Source organism: Lampetra fluviatilis, chromosome 54 (assembly GCF_964198595.1).
Source record: "Lampetra fluviatilis chromosome 54, kcLamFluv1.1, whole genome shotgun sequence".
Lineage (NCBI taxonomy): Eukaryota > Metazoa > Chordata > Hyperoartia > Petromyzontiformes > Petromyzontidae > Lampetra > Lampetra fluviatilis.
The window spans coordinates 9,761,084-9,788,466 of record NC_136328.1 but is presented as its reverse complement, the minus strand read 5'-3'; the positions used below and the strand labels follow the sequence as shown (position 1 = coordinate 9,788,466).

At 52.2% G+C, this 27,383-nt stretch overlaps 1 protein-coding gene across 1 annotated transcript in view; it reads right to left on the bottom strand.

The window, feature by feature from the left end:
* Positions 1 to 27,383, bottom strand: part of LOC144949537 (uncharacterized) — a 45,685-nt gene that overhangs the window by 7,714 nt on the left and 10,588 nt on the right. The window contains exons 6-15 of the mRNA XM_078879463.1: positions 26,861 to 26,948; positions 25,333 to 26,690; positions 23,854 to 25,075; positions 22,752 to 22,857; positions 22,451 to 22,544; positions 22,128 to 22,237; positions 20,939 to 21,077; positions 19,947 to 20,017; positions 19,561 to 19,689; positions 1,108 to 1,260 (exon numbers count right to left, since the gene is read on the bottom strand). Of these exons, the coding sequence (XP_078735589.1) occupies positions 1,108 to 1,260; positions 19,561 to 19,689; positions 19,947 to 20,017; positions 20,939 to 21,077; positions 22,128 to 22,237; positions 22,451 to 22,544; positions 22,752 to 22,857; positions 23,854 to 25,075; positions 25,333 to 26,690; positions 26,861 to 26,948 (3,470 nt within the window). The remainder of the gene's footprint in view (positions 1 to 1,107; positions 1,261 to 19,560; positions 19,690 to 19,946; positions 20,018 to 20,938; positions 21,078 to 22,127; positions 22,238 to 22,450; positions 22,545 to 22,751; positions 22,858 to 23,853; positions 25,076 to 25,332; positions 26,691 to 26,860; positions 26,949 to 27,383) is intronic.

The window sequence follows — 27,383 nt, the reverse complement described above, 5'->3', positions numbered from 1 at the left end:
ACTACACATGTAATGTGGTGGGTTAAACCACGAGGTTATATGGGCATGTATTGCACCACACACCAGCTGTCAGCGTTCACCTCTTGAATTCCTATGGCAGGCACGAGTCTATCCATAGAACAATCACTGGTGACTTATCCACAAAGCGGTTCCCCATTTAGAGTATTGACCCCAAAGTATAATGGCCTGAGTCAACCCCCTCGCTCAAGCACTGAGCCACCCGGCCGGACAACACTGCCTCAACTCAAACACACGCACACACACATGCCCACGACCATGCAGACGAGCACGCACACCCACGCACACGTGCACAGGCACACTCGATTGCACACGCTCATGCGCATATAAGCGCACAAGCGTGCATACGCACACATGGACACGCATACAATGTGCACATACGGACACGCGTAAACGCACGGACATGCATACACGCACACCATCAAAACGCACATATGCACGCGAATACGTGTGTAATAACAGCCATAGAGGGTTCACGTGGGGATTGGCTTGCCGGTCCTGCTTGTAGCCAATAAGGGTTGAGATAGGGACCATGGCCCATGCGTCATCACGACAGGTCATCAGGAGTGATTGGCCTAGCCATTCGGGGCCCCAGCCAATGGGGAGCCGGATGAGGGGCGTGGTCCCAAGATTGACAGGGAACCATCGAGAATGGTCGGAGCTGTCCATGTACGATTGGCTGGGGGAACCACGTGACGAAGGGATTAAGAGTGAGTGGAGGGGAACGATCGTGAGCAGACTGGAACTGACGAGAGCAGGGTCACGCGCGGACGGGGGCTGGGGTTGCCACGTGCACGGTGGGGACTTAGTGCGTGGTCTGTCCTCTCTCCGTTGTCTGCCAGCAACGGAGAGTGAGTGAGCAAAGTGTATTGTGGAGTGGAAATAAAAGGACCGATTCCGAAGCCGTCTCTGGAAGGATTATTACACGTGCACAGACACACTGAAACGCACACATGCATGCACGCATACGCCCACACGCCTGCACGCGCACACACGGACACATGGACACACACAAGGACACGCATACATGCACACACTCAAACGCGCACATGCACGCACACACGTGCACACGAGCACGTGCACACTCACCCCTTCCCCTTGACGAGGAGGTTCGTAATGAAGTCCTTTGCGTCTTCAGACACCTCGCTAAACACCTCCCCATCAAACTCCCAGTTGGAGGTAACGATGTTGTTCAGTGTCTCACTCTCATCTTCGCCCAGGAATGGAGAGAGGCCACTGAGGCTGGGACACATGGAGACAAGGGGGAAGTGGAGACAGCAACGCAGGACATGGGAGTCATGGGCAACACGGGGACGTGGCGACACAGAAACAGTGATATGTAATTTTCAAATAATCTTTAAATTAAATCTTGACTTAAAGCTTTCGTGACTGCAGGAATTCATACTCTTTGGGTCTTTCGGTTCTGTTGTGATCGAAACGTCGTAGCTTTTTGTTATTTTCTTTGAACCATCTATGTGACTCTACCGAAAGACCTAAAGAATATCAATTCCTGCAGTCACGACAGCTTTAACTAAAGATTCATATTCTTAGGTTTTTTCGGTAAAGTCACGTAGGTAAAAATATTAAATGAATAAAAGTAAAATAAAACAAATTAAAAAATTAGTTTGACAGACAACTATTACAGGTTATTGATAGACAGCCAGTTTGTTGTTTTACCAGTTTTAGTTTTTACTTGCTTTCTTTTTTCACACTTTTGTTATGTATGCTAGGTGTTAGTTACAAACCGCACCTCTCCATAACAAAGGCTCAGTCCTTTGTTATGCAGTCTACTCTTGGTCTTAAGCCTCACCTTACCATATTAATAAAAAAAAGTGTGCCGTTCCTGGCCCTTCCCCCCTCAACCATTATATATACGGGGTAGTATTTCTTGTGATCTCTCATTTACTTGATACAGCTGTCGTGGCTGTGACGGTTCCACCTGAAGACGGAGACTTGTGTTGCTTCCGAAACGTCGTGAATTTTTTAATTTGTTTTATTTTACTTTTATTAATTACATTTTTTTACCTACGCGACTTTACCGAAAAAACATAAGAATATGAATATTTAACTAAAGATTTAACCGCCTCAACGTAGAGGATTTTCACAAAACTATTAGACCTTTTAACAAACTTCGAGACAAGAAGGCTTATCTGATCGAGTCGCTCACATTTCTGAAGAGATGCCGCGACACAAAGGTAATACCGATCGCCTTTACACTCACATCTGCTGCTATCACATCTCCTAATGCTAAACGGATCTTGTTCAGGGCCGGCTTAGCCCTGATCTCAGAGAGAATAAGATTGCTCCGATTTGAACTAGATATTTTAGACAAGACTCTCTTGAAATCACACTTAACATTGACAGAAAAAATGTCTACATCTGAATGGGAACATGCCTCAATGTCAGCTAAATGCAAAGATAACCTGATTTCCAAGTTCAACCAGATTCACACGTAAAGAAAATAGACATTGACAAGATTGATATCAATCAGAGTAACAGTCTAATTTCTGGCAGCCTAAAATCGGTTCTATCTAAAGGGTTGAATTTCGCAGTCATCCCAGTGGTTGATATCATTGCCCAGGTCGATGTAGCCCTTAAGGGTTTGGGACACATTACTGCAGACGTGGCCAGATCGGAAATCGCAGCAATCCTCAACAACGCTAAGACACCTATCAGCAACATCAGTAACGAAGAACGCTTTGAGCTGTCTCAATTAAAAAAAGAGAGATGACATCGTCATCCTCTCAGCCGAAAAGAGCAATGCCACAGTTATCATGGACAAAACCACATACAATATAACAGCATTCAGGACCTACTTAATGATGGTAGCTATACAAAAATTAAAAGATATCCCACCAATAGCCTCGTTACGAATACCAACAATATCATCACCGATTCGACATTTAATCGAACCAACCACGCGGTTTTTCTTAAAAGCTTCTGCTGCTAGACCACCCAGATTGTATGGCTTACCAAAAATCCATAAAGAAGGTACACCCCTTCGTCCTATCGTCTTCACCATTGACTCACCCCACCTACAAACTGGCCTGATTTCTGTCTGAAACCTTACAACCATTCACTGGTAAGACCACCTCAGCTGTACTTACCTCAGCTCACTTGGTATCGTTAATTAAGGACATATCACTATCTCCAGGTAATTTGCTCGTGAGTTTCGATGTGGTCTCTTTGTTTACCAAAGTTCATGTGCCTGACACCATTGCAATCATTGAAGATGTGGTCCAACAAGGACTGAATGCTGATGTACCGACCCGGGTGAGACACTGCCTCACCAACACTTACTTCACCTGGAATGTAACATTCTACAAACAAGTTGAAGGTACCCCAATGGGTTCTCCCTTATATCCAGTTGTAGCCAATGTTTTCATGGAAAAGTTTGAGACAGATGCCATCCAGGCATCCACTCTACGTCCGTCGTTGTGGAAGAGGTACATAGATGACACGTTCGTCATCTAGCCACATGGCCGACCAGCTCTGAACCAATTCCTCAACCACATCAATTCCATACACCCAGACATCAAATTCACCATGGAAGTGGAAAAGGATGGCAAGCTACCATTCTTGGATGTTTTAATCGAAAAGAGACCAGATGGCTCAATGGGACACTCTGTCGACAGGAAAGCCACCCATATGGATGCCTACATAAAACCGCACTCCCACCACCATCCATCTCAGAAGATCCCTCATGAAATCTCTACACCATAGAGCTCGATGCATGTCCGACCATCATCACCTAGCGGTCCTAGCCAGTGAGCTGGAACACGGACACCAAGCTCTCAAGATGAATGGATATTCAGACTACACAATCCGTAAAGCTATCACCCCAACTTATTGGGAAATAACCATCTGAGGACCACATCAAAACCATCACCTTGCCATACATATCAGGGGTCACCAAAAAGATTTCCAATATCATGAACAAACACAAGATCCAGGTTCAATTTAACACAGCACGTAAAATTCGTGATCTGATCCCATCTGTGAAGGATGTGATCCCTGATATGCAATACCCCGGCGTCTACAAATAAGCTGTGTCTGTGGCAGTAGTTACATTGGGGAAACTAAGCGACATGTATCAGACCGTGTTCGTGAACATAAGGCAGATCTGAAACACTGTAGGACCAATACCTTAGCCGTGGCTGATCATTGTTTTAATGCGGTGGGCTCACACAAAATTGATTTCTCTAAGACGAAGGTACTTTGCAAACCCACTGGCTATCAACAAAGATTCGTTCATGAAGCCATCCATATGTAGTGACATCGCGGATGTCACTATGGTGCAGGCCGTGCTATGTACTCACATCGCAGATACCACATATGTAGCAGCATCGCGCATGTCACCAAGTAATGCCAGCTCTAGCAAGGCACGGCGTGGATGCACCGTCATCGCGGACACCCCATAGGTGGGTGTAGTACCAGCCCTAGTGAGGGCTTGGTGGCACCACTGTTGGATCTATGCCCTGTTTTCCGTTATTAATATTAAGAATAATTAAGAAAAAAAAAACTATTTCTCTTTTTATTATATCTATATATACCTTTTAATTAAATAATGAAAACAACCCACTACAAACACACCAGGAATCTGTGAAACGGCCATTAAACTGGTAAGAAGTCGGTGACAGAGAGGTCATAGACATCCAGATGGACAAAAGATGTATGGACTAACCTCCCAAAGACATCTGGAGATGTACAGATAAGGTGCAGAGCAAACAACGGTTGAAACTCGCGTTTTCTTAACGTTTTCCTTACCGAAAAGTAGAAACTTAACATAGATAATTAACCAACAAACAATAATTTTATTATTAGTAATTCCCTTATATTCACCGCATACATATTATTTAGAAGTATATGTTTCCTATCTACACGACCTTCCGAAAAACTAAAGAGTACGAATTCCAGAAAGCTTAAGTGCATAGTACACTTAACCTCAGGACATAAAAAAAATTAACTCAGAATAAAAACACCAATCTCTGGAGAACTAAACTTGGCGAAGCCCACAATAATAATGTGACGAGGATCATGACGAATATTCATTAAACATAGACGAATGATAACCCCGATACCAAGACTGAAGGAACTCATAAAATATAATTCAAGAATAAATGTAACACACAGCACCACATAAATGTATTGCAAACATCTCCTCAGCCACCTTTGTCTTCCAGCAGGGCCTGACAAGCAAAGAGGGAGTAAAAAGGTCACAAGGGGCGGGGGGGGGTTTGTGCTGACATGGTTTGTTTTCTCTCGCAAGAGACGCGGGGATGTCTGCTTTTTCTCGCTCTGTTTGTGTTTTGTTGCCCGCTCGCAAGGAATGCACAGAAGGGAGTCACGTTTTGAGTTAGGCACGGGCGCACACAGCGAACAGGCAGTCTGGGTTGAGTCGTGTTCAGTCTCGCAACTCGGCTTGCGACGCGGTGTTGCGACGGGGCTCGCAAGAGAGGTGTGGCAGTCGTGCCTCAAGGAGAGATGGGACGACGAGACGTCGTTAAAGTGACAGTCTGAGAGCAGTCTGGGTCGAGTCGTGCTCAGTCTTGGGACTCGGCTTGCGACGCAGTTTTGCGAGGGAGGCTCGTGAGGGAGTTGGGGCAGAAGCTTGCCAGCAGGCACCGACACCAACCATGGGTGTCTTGTCTCGCAGAGAGGAGGGACGAGGTGTCGGCACGAGCCGAGAGAGTATCGCTGAAAGTTCTCTTCTACAGTTATCCTGATGTGTTGAGTTGCTCGCAAAGTCAAGGATTGCGATAAGTTGATTGTACTAAGTTTTCACAGTCGGCTAAGAGGTGCAAATACAATTATAAATTTTGAGAGCGAATGCCAACAGCTGCAACTGGAGTTGCGCTAACGAACAATCAGCCGGGAGAAAGAGAAGGAGAGCGCCAGCAGAGCTGCGCCACCGAGCGCCACCGAGCGCCACCGAGCGCCGCCGAGCGTCAGCAGAGCTGCGCCACCGAGCACCACCGAGTGCCACCGAGCGCCACCGAGCGCCACCGAGCGCCACCGAGCGTCAGCAGAGCTGCGCCACCGAGCACCACCGAGCGCCACCGAGCGCCACCGAGCGCCGAGCATCTTCAAGGACAGCATCGTGCCAACTCGTCATCCAGCAGTGGAGAGAGAGAGAGCGCAAGAGCAGCACGACTCGGACGTCACCGGGCGTCACCGAGCGTCGTGCCAACTCGTCATCCAGCAGTGGAGAGAGAGAGAGCGCAAGAGCAGCACGACTCGGACGTCACCGGGCGTCACCGAGCGTCGTGCCAACTCGTCATCTAGCAGTAGAGGGAGAGAGAGCGCAAGAGCAGCACGACTCGGACGTCACCGGGCGTCACCGAGCGTCGTGCCAACTCGTCATCTAGCAGTAGAGGGAGAGAGAGCGCAAGAGCAGCACGACTCGGACGTCACCGGGCGTCACCGAGCGTCGTGCCAACTCGTCATCCAGCAGTGGAGGGAGAGAGAGCGCACAAGCAGAGACACGCAGGGGCTCGCGGTGGCCACGCCCAACCCAGAGAAAACTTCTGGCCGCTGTTTGTATCCTCCTACACCACACAAGCTAACGACACAATTAATATTACGAGGGGACAACGCACACACAGCACGCACACGAATAAGACTTAATAAGAAAAATTATCTTTGCGTTTCAGAAAGGGTTGCCATTTCGAGGTGGTGCGTTCAATATCAACTGATCGTGCAAAGCAGTTGCTGCCGTCGAGTTACATGAATAAGAAATGTTTTAGTCATTCATATTAGGTAATTGCATAACCTCGTAATTGCATAAGGATTTTAGTTATTAATATTAATCGAATGCATAGTATCGCAAATGCATAAGAGTTTGGTTATTCATGAATTATTGACGCATGTTTGACCTGCATGATAGAATGTCACATGCTTGTTAGAATAAAATTGCTTAACACCAACTGTTCGAGTGCTTCTTTCCAAGTCCATGCAAAACTATCTTATTCTTGATAACTGTATCCTGCGATGAGATATGAAAATGGAGACCTAAAATATCATAACACACACTAAGATAATCGGTAAACGTTTAATCGATGATAATCGTATTATCCTGATTGATATAACAATGGATAAACGAAGCTAAGCCTAATTATCATAACTGCTCACAGTAACATAATCGCAAGCATCCGCATAAATTACTACGATTATCTCCGCGATTATCATAATTTATGCATATAATTACACACATTATCATAATTTATGCATGTCAATACACACATTAACATAATTAATGCGATTTGTGCATTTTTCGGAAAATTATTAATTTTTATTATTTTCATCAAAATTTCATAACCCGACACATACAACACCACGCATGGCGTGCAGTGCCGTCTCCCACCGGAGGGAGTGGGAGAGTGTCAGCCCAGGGACAGGGTTACACTGGGCCATGGCAATCTGGTTGACCCCAAAGGCACGTGACCGGTAAAGTCTACAGCGGGCCCCCAAGTGGGGACTAAGGGGTGGTCACGTGTCCGGGGAAAGTTGTCTCGAGAAGAGTCGAGAGAGAGCCAGAGCTCTCTCGAAGGTGGGCGGGGCCAAGGGCGGAGCCGGCCCTGACCCGGGAGCATGTAAGCCGGGTCCCCGCAGGGAGCGGGGTTGGTTGCTGCTGCCGTCATCTGAAGATCTACGTTCCACATCCAGAAGAGTCTCTAACACTTGGCCCGGAACCCGAGCCGGGGTCCGGTCCGTTGTAGCTAACTCCCAGTGTGTTAGTGTAGTTAGCCAGGTGGTCCACCACCCTAGGCTGTTATCTGGTAAAGGGGCAGCTACCCCTTTGTGTATTCGTGTTGGTGTAATAAATGTGTTGACTCTAAGACGTACGTCTGCGACTCAGTTGGGCCCATTACACATAAATACAGACACAGACACAATTGAAACTTAGAAGGTGGGTTCAAACGTGGCAATAATTGGAAGGACGTTATCAGCCAGTCTAAGTCATAACTGGCTGTGATATTCCCCGTGGCTTCGGCTCTCCAATTTCACATTAACAGGTTGAATTTCTTGCGCCAACGTGGCCACCTACGGACGCTGACCTCTATGTCGTGGTGGCTCTGCGATCTCACATTAACATGCTAATCTCTCACATTAACATGCTAATCTCTCACATTAACATCGCTACCCGCGCTCTCGTCGCGGACGCCGCTCTCCGATCTTACATTTACATGCCATTTCTCACATTAACATCACTAGCCCCGCCCACTTTGTTTATGACCCGAGGACTACACCCTATAAAACAGTCAGGAGCTTTCCTTCCTCTGATGATAATCACCTGTGTTGTGATCGAAATGTTCTAGTTTAGTTTTTTCTTTGAACCATCTACGTGACTGTATCGAAAGACCCAAAGAATAATAATCTTTAAATTCTGACGGTGATTCCGGCAAACAATGGCCTAGGTTATTGAACGGTCTTCAAATGAGGTTACGGGATGTTTAACGTCCACTGTGAAGTGGACATCGAGGAGCATTTTGCGGCTGATATGCACCCCGGTATTGACCGTGGTGGCCGGCCAGGTTTAAAGTGCAACCCTCTGTAACGAGCAGTGAGCGGGGTGACTGCTCGTGCTGCATCAACCAGGGCCGTGGTGTCACCACTGCACGTTTAAAAAGCGTCCTGCTCGAGTTTTGTTACACAGTCGCCGGAGCAAAATGGGCCTTAAGGAGTAAAACGTTAAGCGGCCAGCATCAAAGAGACTCACAAAGTTGTAATGGATAAAGAGTGGTGGAAGAGGTTTCTTGAAATGAGCAAAGCCATTGGCAAACGAGAGAGCGGGAAGAGCTTTTGTGACTGCAGGAATTCATATTCTTTGGCTCTTTCGGTAAAGTCACGTAGATAGGTTGAAAGAAAAAACTATGACGTTCGATCACAACACAAGCGATCATCATCAGGAGGAAAAAAGAGTAAAGCTGCTGAGGCAGACTATTTTAGAGGCTTAGAATGGGTGTAGCTCAAGGGTCATAAACAAAGTGGGCAGGGCTAGTGATGTTAATGTGAGAGATTAGCATGTTCATGTAAGATCGGAGGACGCCGTCCAAGACGGCACATAGGTGGCTATGTTAATGTGAGAGATGAGCAAACTACCTCAAGAAAGCCACCGTGGAAGGAATGGCCACAGCCAAGAACCACAAGATGGGCTGGTGGGAATGCAGTGGATCCAGCACCGGGGGTGAGATGAGAGCGTGCTCGAGAACGTTGTGGGAACATTGTGGAAACGCCGCACAGTGGTCGCACACAAGAATGAGCTCTTATGCTTCAATAACCTTGCTCAACCCAGGAAACGCATTCACTTATCCATTACAGCTCCGATAGTGCTGTGTGCTTGCTGGCCACTTGCGCTTGGTTATTTCGACAAACGGAGATGTTTTTTCTAGTTTGAAGCGAATGCTTGTGTAGCGTCATTGACAAGCATTATATATAGCGTCATCGTTAGGCATTGTATATACTCACCTGTAGTAGCAGACATGCGTCCATAGGGGGTGGTAACTCAGGATGGGTAGGATGAGTCGGGCCGTTGGGACACTAGGTTCTCCCAGCCCCAAGAGAGGAGTTGGGGGATATTCCAGAGCCCCCTAAAGAGTTCCAGAAGGAGGGCATGGCCAGGGGCGGAGAGACCCTGGCACAAGTTAAGTATTGGAATGACGGCAGGAAACCACTTGACGGGTAGCACACTTTTTATTAAACCTTGACTTGTCACGATACAACGTGTGGTCACTATTCCTCTGACTACACACACTTCACTTGACACGTGTGGTCACTATTCCTCTGACTACACACACTTCACTTGACACGTGTAGTTACTATGCCTCTGACTACACACACTTCACTTGACACGTGTAGTTACTATGCCTCTGACTACACACACTTCACTTGACACGTGTAGTTACTATGGCTCACACTGCATTCCGCCCCGTAACGTCCGTGGAGCCTACAGGCCCACCCCAGCTTGGGCGTGGGCCACAACCTCTGAGTTCCAAGGGCCGGCCCTCTCACGGACGCTCGGCCCCGGGTCCCAGGGTTCCGCCTCTGGGTCACACAGAGCCCCGGCCCCTACAGGACAGCGGGACTAGGTACCCCAGGGCCCTATCTCTTCCTCCTCCGTCTTCAGTCTTCGCTGGTCACTCGCTCCCCGTGCGCCTGTGCGCACCACCTTATATAGCCCCCGCTCACGGGAGACGGAGCGTATGCGGACCTCGACGTGAGCATCCCCCTTAGTTGACCAATCCCCGCGCGCTTGCCCCAGGATCCCATCGCTGTCAGCGCGCGTCACTCATACCCAACCAATCACTGCCTCATAACCCCCGACCCCGCGCTGACCCCTGATCCTTCACCATCAGCGCGCGTCACCAACACACACAGCCAATCACTACGCGCTGGCACACGATCCCTACCCCAGCGCGTATCACCACTACATCACCCCCTCCCACATAGCTCGCAGCCGGCCCGGCTGCTAAACAACACAACACAACGTCAACACAACAAAAACCCCACCCCCCAGTGTGCCCCGTAATGCAACAACAACAACACAACGACACAACACCTGACAACAACCTATGTACAAACCGACAACCAACACAATAAAAGTCAACAACAACACACAACACCTAGACAACAAGCTATGTACAGCCCGACGAACAACACACTAAAAGCAAATCCCAGAAAATGAACGTGTCCAGTGTCTCTGTGACTATTGATCCCTCCCCCCTCCGCTCGCTCCTCCACCAGGGTGATAGAGCGGTCGAGCGGATGAGGAACGCAGTGACGAGGCGCTCCGGCCGCATCGGCTCCTCATTCGGTTGGTCATGAAAAGTAGCGCGACTTAGCGCGAGTCCGCCTGGCCGGTCCATCGTATGGGACGGGACGCTGACGACCGTCCGGTGGCTCCGGCAGCCCTGGACGGCGCGGATCGGGCCTGGAAGGACCGGCCGCGCCGCGAGGATCCGACCGCCGGTGGTCGGCAGCTGTCAGTTCCGAGACACCTGGGAGCGGATCAGGCGGAGACATGTGAGGATCAGGCGGAGACATTTCCCCCCTTGGGTTGTCGGTCACGTCACATGCTCGGCCCTCACGACACAAAGGGAGGCCATATGGAGGCGAGAACGGTTTCAGTCGGGAGGGGTGGACGTACCAACGGCGCTTTCCCCATTTTATTTGAACACACTGGGGGCGTGCAACCCGCACGACCTCCACGGGTCCCCGCCATGGCTTCAACAATTTAGGCGACGTAGCCAAAGGTGCCTGAGGGCAGTGCAGCCAGGCCCTATCGCCTGGTTTACAGTCGTGCACGGACACCTTCCGTGCACGCAACCGCTCGTTGGCAATTTGGCGAGCCCGCGAATTAAGCCGTGCGGCCTCCCGTGCCTCGGTCAGCTTATGAATGTTAAATTTAATATGTTCTGCCAATTTCGAATTTGTTCGTGGTGCGGACAGTCCCAGCTGCGTTTCCATGGGCGGGTCGGCTTCCCGACCATACATCAGATAGAATGGGGAAAATCCCGTTGCTGCATGGGGGGCCATTCTATACGCGGTGAGGACCCCCGGGACCTGCAGGTCCCAATCAACATGTGCCTCACACACCTGCTGGCACAGCATAAAAGTCAAAGTCCTGTGGAGTCGCTCCACCATCCCGTCTGTCTGTGGGTGGTACGAGGAGGTACGCACCTTCTTAGTACCCAATAGGTCGCACACCTCTTGCAGCAATTTACTTGAAAATTTTTTCCCTTGGTCGGTCAGCAAGCGTTCGGGAGCCCCCTTGTCCAGAACGTAGCCCTGGACAAAGGCATCCGTCACAGCCGCCGCCGACTGGTTGGCGAGTGGCCACGCCATAGGCCACCGGGTAAAGTATTCGACACCAACCAACAGGTACTTATTACCCCTAGGCGTGACTGGAAAAGGCCCCAAAATATCGAGCGCAACGAGCTCGTTAGTGCGCGAGACCTGAATAGATTGCAGCGGTGGATTTGATGCCATGGGCGGCGGTTTCCGTCTGGCGCAATCAACACACCCCTTTAGAATATTCACCACATCACTCCCCATCCCCGGCCAATAATAGTCACGCTGAAGCAGAGCAAGCGTTTTGTTTACTCCCAAATGCAAGAGGCGTTCATGTGCGGCCAGGACAACTTTCCCCCGCACAGCGGAAGGCACCACGAGTGCGTGCCGCCGGGACAAATTGTCCCATCTCATTAACAGGCCCTGCTTAAGTACCCAGGAGCCAGTTCGCTCCCGGCCCTCCTCGGGACCCCCCACCCTGCGGCGCAACGCTAGCAGGGAACTGTCAGCCATTTGGAGACGGCCCCACTCAATCAGCGACAGTGAGAGCAGCGAGTCCTCTCCCTCAGGGGTAGCGGGAACATCCCCGATTGGTGCATCCGCGGTCGCAGCCAACGCCCCCATACTTTCCGCAGCTGGCGGTTTACAGCGCGCCGATCTCATTAAGCACGCACATTTGTGACAAGGCGACAATCGCGACAGGGCATCGGCGTTAGTGTGGCGCAACCCCTTACGGTATGTGGTCGTGAACTGATAGTCCTGGAGGACTTCCAACCACCGTGACAATTGGCCCGAGGGTTGGGCGACCCTCAATGAATACTGAAGCGCCGCGTGGTCCGTCCGGACCGTAAAGTGACGGCCATAGAGATACGGTCTAAATTGCTGTACAAAAAAAACAATAGCAAGCAACTCGCGACGGGTGACGCAATAGCGCTGCTCCGCCGGCGACAAGACCCTGCTACCATAAGCGACCACCCTTTCGACTCCCCCAACGACCTGTGAGAGCACCCCCCCAATGCCCGTGTTGCTAGCATCCGTGTCTAGCAAGAAGGGACTTGTAAAGTCAGGATAACGCAAGGGCGGGCACCCACCAAGGCGTCCCGGAGGGAGCAGAACGCGGCCTCCTCCTCTGGTCCCCATCGGAACTTGACTCCTTTTGCCATTAGAGCGTGCAAGGGTTTTGCAATGGTGGCGAAATGCTCAACGAATCGGCGGTAGTAAGAAGCAAAACCGATGAAACTGCGCACGTCCGAAACCGACGTGGGCGTTGGCCATGAACTGACACAGTCCGTCTTCGCGGGATCGGTAGAGATCCCCGAAGAATCGACAATGTGGCCCAAGTATCTCATGGACTTACGAAGAAGGTGGCATTTGGCCGGTTTAAACTTTAATTTAGCCGATCGCATTCGCAAGAACACCCCTCTCAATCGCTGGAGGTGTTCCTCAAACGTTTTACTGAAAACAATGACATCGTCAAGGTAAATCAAGCAAGTATCCCATTGCAAGCCCGACAAAACCAATTCCATAAGGCGCTGAAACGTCGCGGGAGCGGAGTGAAGTCCCATGGGTAACCGGTTAAACTGGAATAGGCCCCCTGGAGTCCGAAATGCTGTCTTAGGTTTAGACTCGTCGTCGAGTGGCAGCTGCCAGAATCCCGATAATAAATCAAGAGTAGAAAAATATCGCGCACCAGACAATGCATCGAGGGACTCGTCCATTCTGGGGAGCGGATACGCGTCAGCCACGGAGATTTTATTCAGGCGACGGAAATCTACGCAAAATCGCAAAGACCCATCTTGCTTTTTAACCAGCACAATAGGTGCTCCCCAAGGACTGGAAGAAGGCGAAATAATGTCGGCCGCCAGCATATCGTTGACGGCCGACTGAACGTGTTCCTTCTCAGCAGGACTCAGCCGGAAGGGATTTAGCCTGACCGGTGCCGCATCGCCTGTTTCAATATGGTGGCACAACAGGTCCGTGCACCCAATGTCATATTTATGCTTACTGAACACATCAGAAAATTCTATCAGCAACGCACGCAGCGCACCCAACTGTACCGTTGACAAATCGTTCGAGTCCGCGCACAGCGAATCGACCCATTCAAGGTCCTCCCTCACTGGATTGTTCTGCGTCGGGCTTGGATCAACATGCGCAACCAGCCGCTCTTCCGCAGGGACCCGTGCCGCGTGAGCTAGGACAGTGCCCTGCTGAATAACGGCCGGCCGTGACCCAGCATTTAAAACCATCACGAACGGGTCCTTGTCAGCCCGAACCAAAGTGTGAGCCACCGACAAATCGAGACCTCCGACAGCCCTATTTGAAGGACCCAAAAGCATGCTCTGTTCCGAGGTCTCCCCCACCCATGGTTTCCTCAACCGGAGGGGAATTAACATCTGTGAACCCGGGGGCACGTGCACGGTCTGTGTCGCCAGCGCTTGTATCGTAGCGCACGCCATCCGAATTTCGGTAGGGTTCGTCAAAAATGAAATACGGCGACCCGATGGTAGTTCAATGCAACGCTGATCGATGAGAATTTTAATGGGCATTTTAGCCAAAAAATCTGTGCCCAACAGACAAGGAACCGCCAAGGAAGAAGAAACGAAAACGGGTCCCGACAATTTGATATCTCCAATGCAAATGGACGCCCTAATCTGACCGACAATGCCCAACGAGCCCCCATTAGCCGCGTAAAATGGCACGTCCACCGGGAGCAGAGGTCGACATTGGACGGGGAGAATGTTGTAAATGAGGTCCAATATAATAGTCGCCGACGCCCCCGTGTCCACTAACACCCTGACCTCGACCCCGTCAATGAATCCCGTAACGACCGATGATCCCGCCGACGCAGCCACTATCCTGTGCCCCAACTCCGACCATTTAATGCCCCCTCGGTCCCGCACGAACCCCCCTCGCCGAACCGAATCCCCGATCCCTAACCGGCTCTCCTCCGCTGCAACGCGACGGCCCATGTGTGTCGTGTATGTAGGCCGAGCATGTGAAGCGCCGCGACTTGCCGGGGTTAGTAGGGATGACTTGGGGCCTTGGTCGTCGTCCAGCCGAGGTCCCATGGCGCGCTGACGTGGAGCGCGGCAACCGGACGCCACGTAGCCCCGGAGGCCGCAGTTGTAACATGTGATGAGGGTCGTCGGAGATCTCGGTTGCTCCAGCTTGCGGGCCGATCGCAGAGGCGAACGACCCCCCGACCTCCAGTCCCCCGGTCGTTCCGCGGTGAACGCCTCCTCTCGTGGGCTGACGACTTGGGGCTCGGTGACCACCGTGCCCGGAGCTGAGGCCACGGCAGCATTGCAGACGACCCCCTGTTTACGCTGGAGGACCTCGTGCGCCTGTATACTTGTTGCGACCCGCAAAGAAGAAATATCGACCTCGTCGGCCGTGTTGATGGAGACCCCCAGGTCCTGCGCCAACTTGAGCAGTTGCTCCAAGACCATCGCGTCCTGGCCCTCCTCGTCCATACGAGGGAACGCGGCGTCGGCGAGAGCCAACAACGCCGTGCGGTAGGCGAGCGCGGTCTCCGTGTCCGCCTTCCGCCGGGCGTAAAAGTGATGGCGACACGCCGAGGGAGGTCCGTAGACCTTGGCCATGAGACCCAGCGCAGCCTTAAGCGTGGAGCGGTCCGACCTCTGTGCGGACGTGAAGGCCGCGAGCGCGTTGTCGTCCAACATGGCAGGCAGTGCCCGCAGCGCCGTAGCGTCGGACCAGGCGGACATTTCCTGATGCGCCAGAAACCTGCGCTGGAATGCGCCCCAGTCCCCGCCTTCCGCCTTGAAGGCTGACAATGTGGGAAGGCGCTGTTGAAAGATGAAGTCGTCCTCTGCCTCGTGGTTCCTCTCCGCCGCCCTGTCGGTGTGCGAGATGGCGGCCCCAATGGCGGGTGGCTGATGGCGGTCCGCAGCGCGCATTGATGACGTAAGCGGGCGCGCTTGGAGAACCGCCGCCACGTGGTGCTCGCCGTTCCCGCCAAAATATGTCCGCGCAGTTGAAATGGCGGGAATCGCGCAGTCATTTTGGCGGGAATCTGCGGGGCGACCCTGTTGAATGTCCGCCGACGTCCCCGCTCCTCCCGACGTGCTGATTTCCGCCAAGATGGACGCGGCGGCGAGCAGCAGCTCTGCCAGACGGGAGTGCGCCTCGCGGAGTACGGCATCGGTCCCCAGGCGCTCGTCCGGCGCCCTCGGCGGATCCTGCGGCGTCGGCATTTCTTCGTCCTCTCCCCCGGATGCCAGCTGGCCCGAGTCGTCAAGGTTATCCTCGCGGTCAATCCCGTGAGTCCGACGGGTCTTCCTTGTATCCATGCCTGGAAGACTGTTTCACTTCTGACGCCAGTTGAAGTATTGGAATGACGGCAGGAAACCACTTGACGGGTAGCACACTTTTTATTAAACCTTGACTTGTCACGATACAACGTGTGGTCACTATTCCTCTGACTACACACACTTCACTTGACACGTGTGGTCACTATTCCTCTGACTACACACACTTCACTTGACACGTGTAGTTACTATGCCTCTGACTACACACACTTCACTTGACACGTGTAGTTACTATGCCTCTGACTACCAGAGGTGGGACAAAGTCATTGTTATGCAAGTCCAAGTCGAGTCGCAAGTCATCAAATTCATGACTCGAGTCTGACTCGAGTCCAAGTCACATGACTCGAGTCCACACCTCTGCTGACTACACACACTTCACTTGACACGTGTAGTTACTATGGCTCACACTGCATTCCGCCCCGTAACGTCCGTGGAGCCTACAGGCCCACCCCAGCTTGGGCGTGGCCCACAACCTCTGAGTCCCAAGGGCCGGCCCTCTCACGGACGCTCGGCCCCGGGTCCCAGGGTTCCGCCTCTGGGTCACACAGAGCCCCGGCCCCTACAGGACAGCGGGACTAGGTACCCCAGGGCCCTATCTCTTCCTCCTCCGTCTTCAGTCTTCGCTGGTCACTCGCTCCCCGTGCGCCTGTGCGCACCACCTTATATAGCCCCCGCTCACGGGAGACGGAGCGTATACGGACCTCGACGTGAGCATCCCCCTTAGTTGACCAATCCCCGCGCGCTTGCCCCAGGATCCCATCGCTGTCAGCGCGCGTCACTCATACCCAACCAATCACTGCCTCATAACCCCCGACCCCGCGCTGACCCCTGATCCTTCACCGTCAGCGCGCGTCACCAACACACACAGCCAATCACTACGCGCTGGCACACGATCCCTACCCCAGCGCGTATCACCACTACACAAGTATAAAAGCCGGACCTCTGGACGAGTCCGGCAGTCTTCGTCAAGCTGAAGAAAGAAGACCAGCTAGGCTAGGACCCTGGAAACCCCCAGACCCGACGTCCTTCTAAGGGCCGGGGCTGTAGTGGACCAGTGGTCGGGACCCATGGACCTTGGCTGGGTCGGGTCAGATAGCCTCCCCTTAGGTCCCCTTAGCCGGAGGGTTGACAGTACTAGCCCCAGTGATAGGACACGCTGGCCCTGAGGGTTGAGAGTACTAGCCCCAGTGATAGGACACGCTAGCCCTGAGGGTTGAGAGTACTAGCCCCAGTGATAGGACACACTAGCCCTGATGGTTGACAGTACTAGCCCCAGTGATAGGACACGCTGGCCCTGAGGGTTGAGAGTACTAGCCCCAGTGATAGGACACGCTAGCCCTGAGGGTTGAGAGTACTAGCCCCAGTGATAGGACACGCTGGCCCTGAGGGTTGAGAGTACTAGCCCCAGTGATAGGACACGCTGGCCCTGATGGTTGACAGTACTAGCCCCAGTGATAGGACACGCTAGCCCTGAGGGTTGAGAGTACTAGCCCCAGTGATAGGACACGCTAGCCCTGAGGGTTGAGAGTACTAGCCCCAGTGATAGGACACGCTGGCCCTGATGGTTGACAGTACTAGCCCCAGTGATAGGACACGCTAGCCCTGAGGGTTGAGAGTACTAGCCCCAGTGATAGGACACGCTGGCCCTAAGGGTTGACAGTACTAGCCCCAGTGATAGGACACGCTAGCCCTGATGGTTGACAGTACTAGCCCCAGTGATAGGACACGCTAGCCCTGATGGTTGACAGTACTAGCCCCAGTGATAGGACACGCTGGTCCTGAGGGTTGAGAGTACTAGCCCCAGTGATAGGACACGCTAGCCCTGAGGGTTGAGAGTACTAGCCCCAGTGGTAGGACACGCTAGCCCTGAGGGTTGAGAGTACTAGCCCCAGTGATAGGACACACTAGCCCTGATGGTTGACAGTACTAGCCCCAGTGATAGGACACGCTGGCCCTGAGGGTTGAGAGTACTAGCCCCAGTGATAGAACACGCTAGCCCTGAGGGTTGAGAGTACTAGCCCCAGTGATAGGACACGCTGGCCCTGAGGGTTGAGAGTACTAGCCCCAGTGATAGGACACGCTAGCCCTGAGGGTTGAGAGTACTAGCCCCAGTGGTAGGACACGCTGGCCCTGAGGGTTGAGAGTACTAGCCCCAGTGATAGGACACGCTGGCCCTGAGGGTTGAGAGTACTAGCCCCAGTGATAGGACACGCTGGCCCTGAGGGTTGAGAGTACTAGCCCCAGTGGTAGGACACGCTGGCCCTGAGGGTTGAGAGTACTAGCCTCAGTGGTAGGACACACTGGCCCTGAGGGTTGAGAGTACTAGCCCCAGTGGTAGGACACGCTGGCCCTGAGGGTTGAGAGTACTAGCCCCAGTGATAGGACACACTAGCCCTGATGGTTGAGAGTACTAGCCCCAGTGATAGGACACACTAGCCCTGATGGTTGACAGTACTAGCCCCAGTGATAGGACACGCTGGCCCTGAGGGTTGAGAGTACTAGCCCCAGTGATAGGACACGCTGGCCCTGAGGGTTGAGAGTACTAGCCCCAGTGATAGGACACGCTAGCCCGGAGGCTCTACCTCCCCAGGTATCGGGTAGAGGGGCCACTACCCCTCTGTGTCAGGGACCCGTGTCTCACACAGTTGTATTAAATACACGTGTTGCCTCAACTGATCCGTCTCCAGTCTTCTTGGACCCACTACACTTGTATAAAGTATAATATAATAATAGCCTCTATTTGATAAAAGTACCTCAAAGTGCTGTACGTAAAAATGTAACGACACTAAATCCCGAATGGACCAAAGAAGGGGATTCCACAGTCTCTCTAAGCAGATAAAAGACTTCCACAGACAAGCACAAATCATCATAAATCATAAACCAATCCACTGTTTGTTTGTGTTGAGCCAATGCTGCTGAAATGATGCCTTCCCAGAAGAGATGCATATAGAATGGCTTGCCTTTGGCGATGTTACCCTCGCTGAGGGTCGGACGCTTAGCAGGAAGCAAATTGTCAAGAAAACGGCTTTAACATCACTGTTTAGAAACACGATCGTTGACAAGAAAGAATTCATAAAAACTGAAGAGTGCACAATTGGGGGAGGGATGTGTGTGTGCTCAGAACGACATCGCGAGCTAGCAAGAGGAGCACACGGATTATAGAACACACGTAGGCTCATGACGTCATCGAAACGTCCGAGAAAAGTGAGCCGGCTTGGGCGGAACACGCCATGGGCTACAAGGTATTATGGCCGACACTGAATAATAATGGGGCAGTGGTGGCCAAGGACCTGCACTGCCAGGGGTTTTAATGCCAATTTCTGCTCTCACGCTCTCGCTTGTGCCACCTTTGTTCCTCGAGCTCTGCATGACATGGCAATCATTCTTCAAAGCGCCCCACGCGATGCTCGTGTGTGCTCACAGCATGTAGGTGATGACTCCCACGCTCCACATGTCGGTCGGGAAAGACACAAACTCATAGTTGACGACTTCAGGTGCCAGGAATTCAGACGTCCCAAAGCTGACCTTCAGCTTCTCCCGTGGCTTGTACCTTTACACACGCGCATGTACGCAAATGTACGCACACACGTAGTCTTACAGTCTGATGGGGCAAACACTGGCACTGCACATATACGCATGCAACACAACTTCGAAGCCACTGTGAGCGAGAGAATGCGAGTTAGCGACCAAGAGGGTTCACGTGTCAAGAGGTTTCACATAATCGTGGATAAGTAATCGTGATTTAGTGATCACAAGCGATTGTCAGCAAGCAATCAAGGGTGGGGGGGGGGGGATGGGCTGACGTACCTGCGTGCAAGTCCAAAGTCAATTATCTTAATCTGGTAGCCCCATCTACTCAAGCACAAGATGTTTTCTGGCTGCAAAAGACAGAGAAGATGGGTAATGGGTGTGAGAGTGTGTGGGGTGGCAAGGGGGGAAGCTGCACACCCTACTGCCCCCCCCCCCCACACAATGTCTCTCCTGGGCTCCAAAGCTCTCAAGGTCCCCTTGGTTACTCCAGCCACAGTTCCAACCTTGGCTACCTTGCCTTTGTTCCTACGCACTTGAAGCATTCAGGATAAACGCGTGGGAATGAGGGGGTATCACTTGTATGAGGGGGCTACTTAAGCACTCTGAACGTGCTGGGAAGGTAATGGAGAGGCAAGGTAAGTCATATGAGCCTCAGGAAGGCCTGAAAGATTAGGGATGGCCAGGGATGTCAAAAAAAGCCTTGGGAAAGCCAGAAAAACCCAGGAAAGCCACAGAAAATACCAGTATTTTGGAGTTGGACAAACATGTCTGGCAAGATTCAATGAACATCAGTGAAGGCCTGGGAAAGCCAAAAAGAGGTGAGAGATGTTTAAGAATTGCAAACAAGGTGCAGGGAATGGCAGGGAACATGCCCCAAGATGATCTTAGAAGCTAGATACATACAAAAATCGCAAGTAAGTTTACAGTTGGCAAGGGAAGGTCAGGGAAATTGCAAAAGGTCAGGAAGTCACAGAGAGGCCTAAAAGATGCCCATGAATGCCAGGGAAGAACCAGGAAAACTCATGGAAGGTTAAAACAGACCTCAAGATGGCCTGCGAGACAACAAAAAGGTCAGGGAATGCAAGGAAAGTACAGTGTAGGTCAAATAATTCAAGACCGTACTGTGCCAAATTTCGATACAAAAACATCTTCTGCCACCCGGACACAGATCATGCCACTTCGCAGGACCGTCCAGGTCAAATGCGACACGAAAACAAAAACCAAACAAGGTGAGTGTCGTCCAGAGGAGGCCACGGGAGGCCCGGCACCTTGAGGTCGAGGTGCAGGATATACTGCTGGTGCATGTAGTGCACTCCCTCGCAGATCTGCCGCACGAACAGCACGGTGTCGAGCTCGGAGAGCCCGCTCTGGTCGATGATGCGGTTGAAGAGCTCTCCGCCCTCCACACTGCACGAGAGCGAGCGCCGTCATGAGTACGACTGGTCAGCGATACCCTGGCTCGGCGGTAGCTGTGTGGTTATGGTCGACTGCTTACGTTTTAACATCAATCGACATTTTCTGATAAGGCGTAACAAAGACAAAGATCCCCCTTATAGCAAGGGTCGGCAACCTGTGGCTCCGGAGCCACGTGTAGCTCTTTAAGGACTGCTTCGTGACGTTATTTTTTAAGGACCGCTATCTGGTATTCACATGCATTGCAGCTCTTGAAATATTTAGTTTTTTTTTACCGAACTTGAAAAAATATTATCTTGCTATTTTGGTTTCCGACCCCAGCACCATGCACGCCTGGCCACCTTTGTTTCCCCAGTGCTAACGTTGAACACACTGCACCGGGTGCTCAATTCAGTTAGAGTTAGTAGGTAGCCATCTTGGCCACTGCCAATGATGTCACCGATCCTGCCCATCACCTCCTTCCCTTTGCCAGAATCCGCAGACGTCGCGCAATGGACGCCTGACCTTTTATTTCATCAGAGTATTTCACCTGGACGATCCTTTGAGATGGGACCAAGGAGTGCAGAGTTTGAATGACACACAGGAAAACAAAGACAAAGATCCCCCCGTATAAGGTGAACATACGATTGGGGCAAGTGCTGCTCGCGAGCACCTATGAAGGCCGGCAAGGCACACGAGGGGGTTGGTGGCCGTCACCACGCCGGGCTGCCTTTGTCTCCACAATGGCGATATTTACACACCATACCAGGTATTCATTTTAGGCTGAGTCGACCTCGGGGAGGACACAGAACCGGTTTAGATAATCGTCACTGGTGGTGGCCGTGAGCGCGAATCGAATTCGGGTCGCCGGGTTTGTAGCACAGTGCACTAACCACTACACTACCGCTCTCCATACATCACAAACACGTAATAACATGCACACACACACATTTCATATATACTGTATACCCTGTTGTAACTCTACCCTCTTGCAGTCTCATGTAGCTACACGCCGACAGTGTCGCCCACAATGGCTCGGGAGTTCCGCTCACTCCTGGTACTCACTACTCCATGATGAGGGTGATGTCCGAGCGAGACTCGTAGGCATCGAAGAGCTGCACGAGGTTGACGTGGTTCAGTTGGTTCATGATGTTAATCTCATTCTTTACCTCCTCCTGCGGAAACACGCGGAGACAACGTGTATGTATGTTGAACTTATTTTGCTCCGCAAGCAGACGGCTGTACTGATTGGAGGTGCAACATCAAATCCACGTGTGAGCGTGCGCGGTGCGATAACGGGTTCTCGCTAACAGCACTCGCCCCAACGGTCGGGCGGCGAGCACGAGGATGGGCGTAATTCACGTTCCCCGCGAGGCTGCGAGTGGTACCTTCTCCTTGGGGCTTTTCACGCGGATGACCTTGGCTGCCAGCGTCAGTCCCGACGACTTCTCCTGGCACCTCATCACCCGGCCAAAGCGGCCTCTGCGCACACACACGGCAGTAGTTCTATGGATAGACCCGCCCTCGCCATAGGAATGTGGATTTCCACCACTGGCTCAGAGCTGTAAATGAGAGATCAGCGCCATTACAATGCTCATTTGTGCAGGAAACTGCTTTGGTGCATTGTGAGGAATGGAGTTAGGAATAAGCTAGATAATGTTATCTCGTCAAATAAAGAAGCCAACTCACCCTCCCAGGACGTCCGAGTGGCTGAGGGAGAAGTAGGTTCCCACGGTGATGGAACGGGGAGACACGATGCGGTGATGGAAGGGAGCAGGGGGGGGTGGAGAGTCTTCTGTGGAAGTCACAACATGTTGGCAAATCAGCCAATGATATGAACCTTAGAATATTTAGCAATTATCTTTCAATCAATGGTCTTCACCTTTCCCACAGAGCAAACCTGGTCATATTGTCAGTCAGCCTAGGTCTGTAAAGCCTGCACAGTGTAATGCAGAATAGGTATCAGATATCGGCACAAATCCATCCCTGTCACGTGAACACAGATACTCGTTCCAAGACTGTCCAAATGGACATTTTTTATTCAAAACTCTCACAGCAAACAGCGCAACAGCAGGTGTCAAGGAATGGGCCCACAGTATGATGCTCCGGAACTAGTTTTGAAATCCCTTCAGATTGAACCCCAATACCCCGCACTGAGCGTCGTGAAGTCACCAGTGACCGGAACGAGACCAACTCGCTACCAGTGGAGAACCCGGTTTGATTCCGGGCATCTATAGCCTGGATGCAGAACCTGGGAAACTCATCGACGCTGGTTCCATGGGCATTGCTGACACGGCCATTTTACGAGCTGCCCGATTCACATGGCCATTTTCACCACTGCTATTCGATTTCACGCGCAGGAACTCGGGGGTAATATTATTCGTCATTGAATCTCAGGTTCGGCCACACGTCGACCTGGCCACGTTTGTGTCATAAGACCCTCCTCCACCCCCCGACACAGCCAAACTAACTTCGTGGATTGTGATTCCGACTTCCTGCATCTCGTCCTGATGATGCTTGGTGCAGTTTCAAGCAAAACGTCGCCAATATGACCGCTGCTGAATCTCGCTGTGAGAATCCTAACTGTGAGGTAAACAACATCGATTGGCACCTTGTTAAACACCTGTACACCGCTTGGCTATTTAATTATCTTGGTTGTGTCAGGTGGTGGACTGTCTCATGACACCAATTTTAGCAAATCATTAAGTAGCCAAACCCAAACATCTATTGCGAATAATGTTCACATCAATTACCGTAACCACTCACCGCAAAGAGGACATCACAAACTTACCGATGATGGCTGGTACAGGCGGCTCTGCTGGAACCTCCTCCTCATCCTCCTCTTCACCCCCCGCCGGTCCCTCTGCTCCCTCCTCCTCCTTCTCCACCCTCGCTTTCTTCGCCTCCACCTCCCTCCCCCCCACGGCACCGTGTTTCTTGCTGGCAGATCCCTGGATCTCTCCTCCACTCTCCTCCTCCTCCATGTCCTCTTCGTTCAAAGCGCTCTCTCCTCCAGCACCCTCTTCATCTTCAGCTGCCACGGCAACCCCAATATCTTCTGTTTCCTCAGTTTCCGTGTTTACATCCATCTCCGCATTGCTCTCCTCGGCCGTCTTGCCATCCTCCGATGACCTAGTTACCTTGGTTACCTCTGTCGCCTCGGTCACCTCCGTTTCCTCGGTTACTTCTGGCATTATCTTTGCTTCAGTAACCTCGGTAACCTTGGTCACCAGCTTAGCCATGGTTATGCCCGGTGCCTTGGTTACCTTATTTACTTCTATAACATGGGTCACCTCGCCTTTTTTCACTTTAGTTACCTTCACTGCCACATTGACGGCTATTTGCTTAGTTACCTTGGAGACCAGAGCTGCATTATCCTTCGCCTCAGTTTTCACGATAACCTCAGTTGCCTCAGTTACCTCTATCACCTTGATGACCTTTGTTTCCAAAGTTACGCCACATGCCTCGCTTGCCTTGGCGACATTACCCTTCCGAGCAACCACATCTGTCACGGTTACCCCCTCCGGCCTGGCGCTGTCAGATGAGGCATCCACCCTGGCGCTGTCACTGGAGGAATTCTCACGCTCATCGTCAGAGTCGTCGCCTTTCTCTGTCCCAGACTCATCATCCACAGACCCTTCTCCCTCCTCATCCTCCTCTTCAGTCACTGCCTCTTCCTCATCATCTTCTTCTGTCACCGCCTCTTCACCATCGTCCTCCTCTTCTGTCACTACATCTTCATCCGCCTCCTCTTCTTCCCCCTCCTCTTGCTCCTCACTCTCCGAGCTGGCAATGGTCACTCCCATCTCCTGGTCATGCTTTACCCAACCACTATGGTCACCACCACCACCATCGTCGTCACCATTGCTGCCTCTCTTCCCCATGTCTTCTGACACTGCCTCACCAGACACGCTCTTTGCTTGTCTTCTCTGTCCCGCCTCCTCCTTCTTCTCCTCCTCATCACTGCTTCCTTTCCTCCCGGTCTCTTCCTCCCCTGCTGTCGACTCTTCATCCTGCAGAATAAAGTCACACGAGCACCCCACTGCAGCGACTCTGAGCATCCTGTATCTCGGCTCACCCATCTCAGTCTAGTCAAGGGGTCCTCTTGCAGTGCAAGACGAGCGAAGGCCTCAAAGAAAAGACTAATTCGAGAGAATATTCAGAAGAGGGCTCGTGAGAAAGGTACATGTGGTGGTGCATTGCCGCATGCAGCCCCTACAGGGTTATTGGCAGGCCGAGTGGTTATATTGGCAGTGTGTCGACCACTCACCTGCCCTCGCTCCATGGTGACACTCTTGTCCGTCGTTTTCCTCCCCATGCCTTGTGCAGGAGCAGGCTTCCACAAAGAAGCCTCGGATACATTAAAGCTGCCTTCTGCCAACACCACCTCCTCAATCCTGCCGCTGCTGACCCTGCTACTACTGCTGATGCTGGTAGAACTATTGGCAGCACTACTGATAACTTTTCTGGTACTGCTGGCAGTGCTACTAAGAACTTTGCTGGTGCTGCTGGTGCTACTGCCAGCGCTACTGGGAACTTTGCTGGTGCTGCTGGTGCTGGTAGTAGTACTGGCAGCACTAGTGAGACCATTGCTGGTGCTGCTGGTGCTACTGGTAGCGCTACTGGGAACTTTTCTGGTGCTGCTGGCGCTAATGGCAGTGCTATTGGGAACTTTGCTGGTGCCGTTGGTGCTACTTGCAGCGCTATTGGGAACTTTGCTGGTGCTGGCAGTAGTACTGGTAGTAGTACTGGTAGCGCTACTGAGAATCTTGCTGGTGCTGCTGGCGCTACTTGCAGCGCTGTTAGGAATTTTGCTGGTGCTGTTAGTAGTAATGGCAGTACTATTGGGAACTTTGCTGGTGCTACTGGCACTACTGGCAGCGCTATTAGGAACTTTGCTGGTGCTGGCAGTAGTACTGGCAGCGCTACTGAGAATCTTGCTGGTGCTGCTGGCACTACTGGCAGCGCTATTAGGAACTTTGCTGGTGCTGCTGGCACTACTGGCAGCGCTATTAGGAACTTTGCTGGTGCTGGCAGTAGTACTGGTAGTAGTACTGGCAGCACTACTGAGAACCTTGCTGGTGCTGCTGGCGCTACTGGCAGCGCTATTGGGAACCTTGCTGGTGCTGCTGGTGCTATTAGTAGTAATGGCAGTACTATTGGGAACTTTGCTGGTGTTGCTGGTGCTACTAGAAGCGCTACTGGGAACTTTGGTGGTGCTGCTGGTGCTGCTGGCATCGCTACTGGGAACGTTGCTGGTGCTACTGGTGCTGCTGGTGCTACTGGAAGCGCTACCGGGAACTTTGCTGGTGCTGCTGGTGCTGCTGGTGCTACTGGTAGCGCTATTGGGAACTTTGCCGGTGCTGCTGGTGCTACTGGAAGCGCTACCAGGAACTTTGCTAGTGATGTTGGTGCTACTGGTAGTGCTACTGGGAACTTTGCTGATGCTACTGGCAGCACTACCACCGTTAATGCCACCGGTGCCGGCTGTTGAGACCACGGCAGTCAGTGGTCCAGCGTCGCGTCTAGGCCCCGCGATGTGGCCCGCGGTGGCCGGGTGAGCGGCCTCGCTGCATCTCTCCGGGGCTTGCCTGGCGAGGGAAAACCTCTCTGGGGGTTTCCTGCAGCCTGCACGGCACCACAGGTGGAGGGGGGGGGGTGTCGAGGGGGGGGGGTTCAGGTTGAAATTATGTGGCCGAGTTTGAGACGCGGCGGCGGCGCGATTGTGGTTCGTGCCGGCCGAGCGTCGCTCTGTCATGCCGGCGGGGGGTCAGAGCGGTGGGGGGGGGGGGGCTCACCATCGGGGCTGAGGGTGCTGCGTCTCTTAAGGTCGGTCCCGTCACCCGGTCGGTACGCGTCGTTCCCGATGTCTCCAGTGCGGTTCGTCTGCAAGGGAGCGCAGACGAGGGTACGGGGCGTTAAGCGAGCGCCGCCTTAAGGCCGGATCAGCGGGACGCATGTGGCGGTGGTGGGCACCCCAGATGCGTTGCGCTCGTCTTTACTGCACCACCTGAAAGACGCATCTTAGTAGAATGTCTCTGCTGGAAGATCCCTGAGGTAGAGGCGTCTCGTGTGCAGGGTGTTCCAGGTGTCAAGTGACAAACGTAGCAAACACGTCGAGTATTTCTGTTTGGTGTTTTAACCTCTTAACGCCTCTTTTATTACCAGAAAGGGTCAAACCTATTCTTACACGTAGAGTGTTTGGCTGCTATAAATGTCTATGTGGTGATAGGCCACTTCGTTGAGCTATCATTTGTGATAGCCAGGTCGCTTCTGAATAAGAGTTGTATCGTAGCTCAGTGGGCCTTTACCTGGTCAATA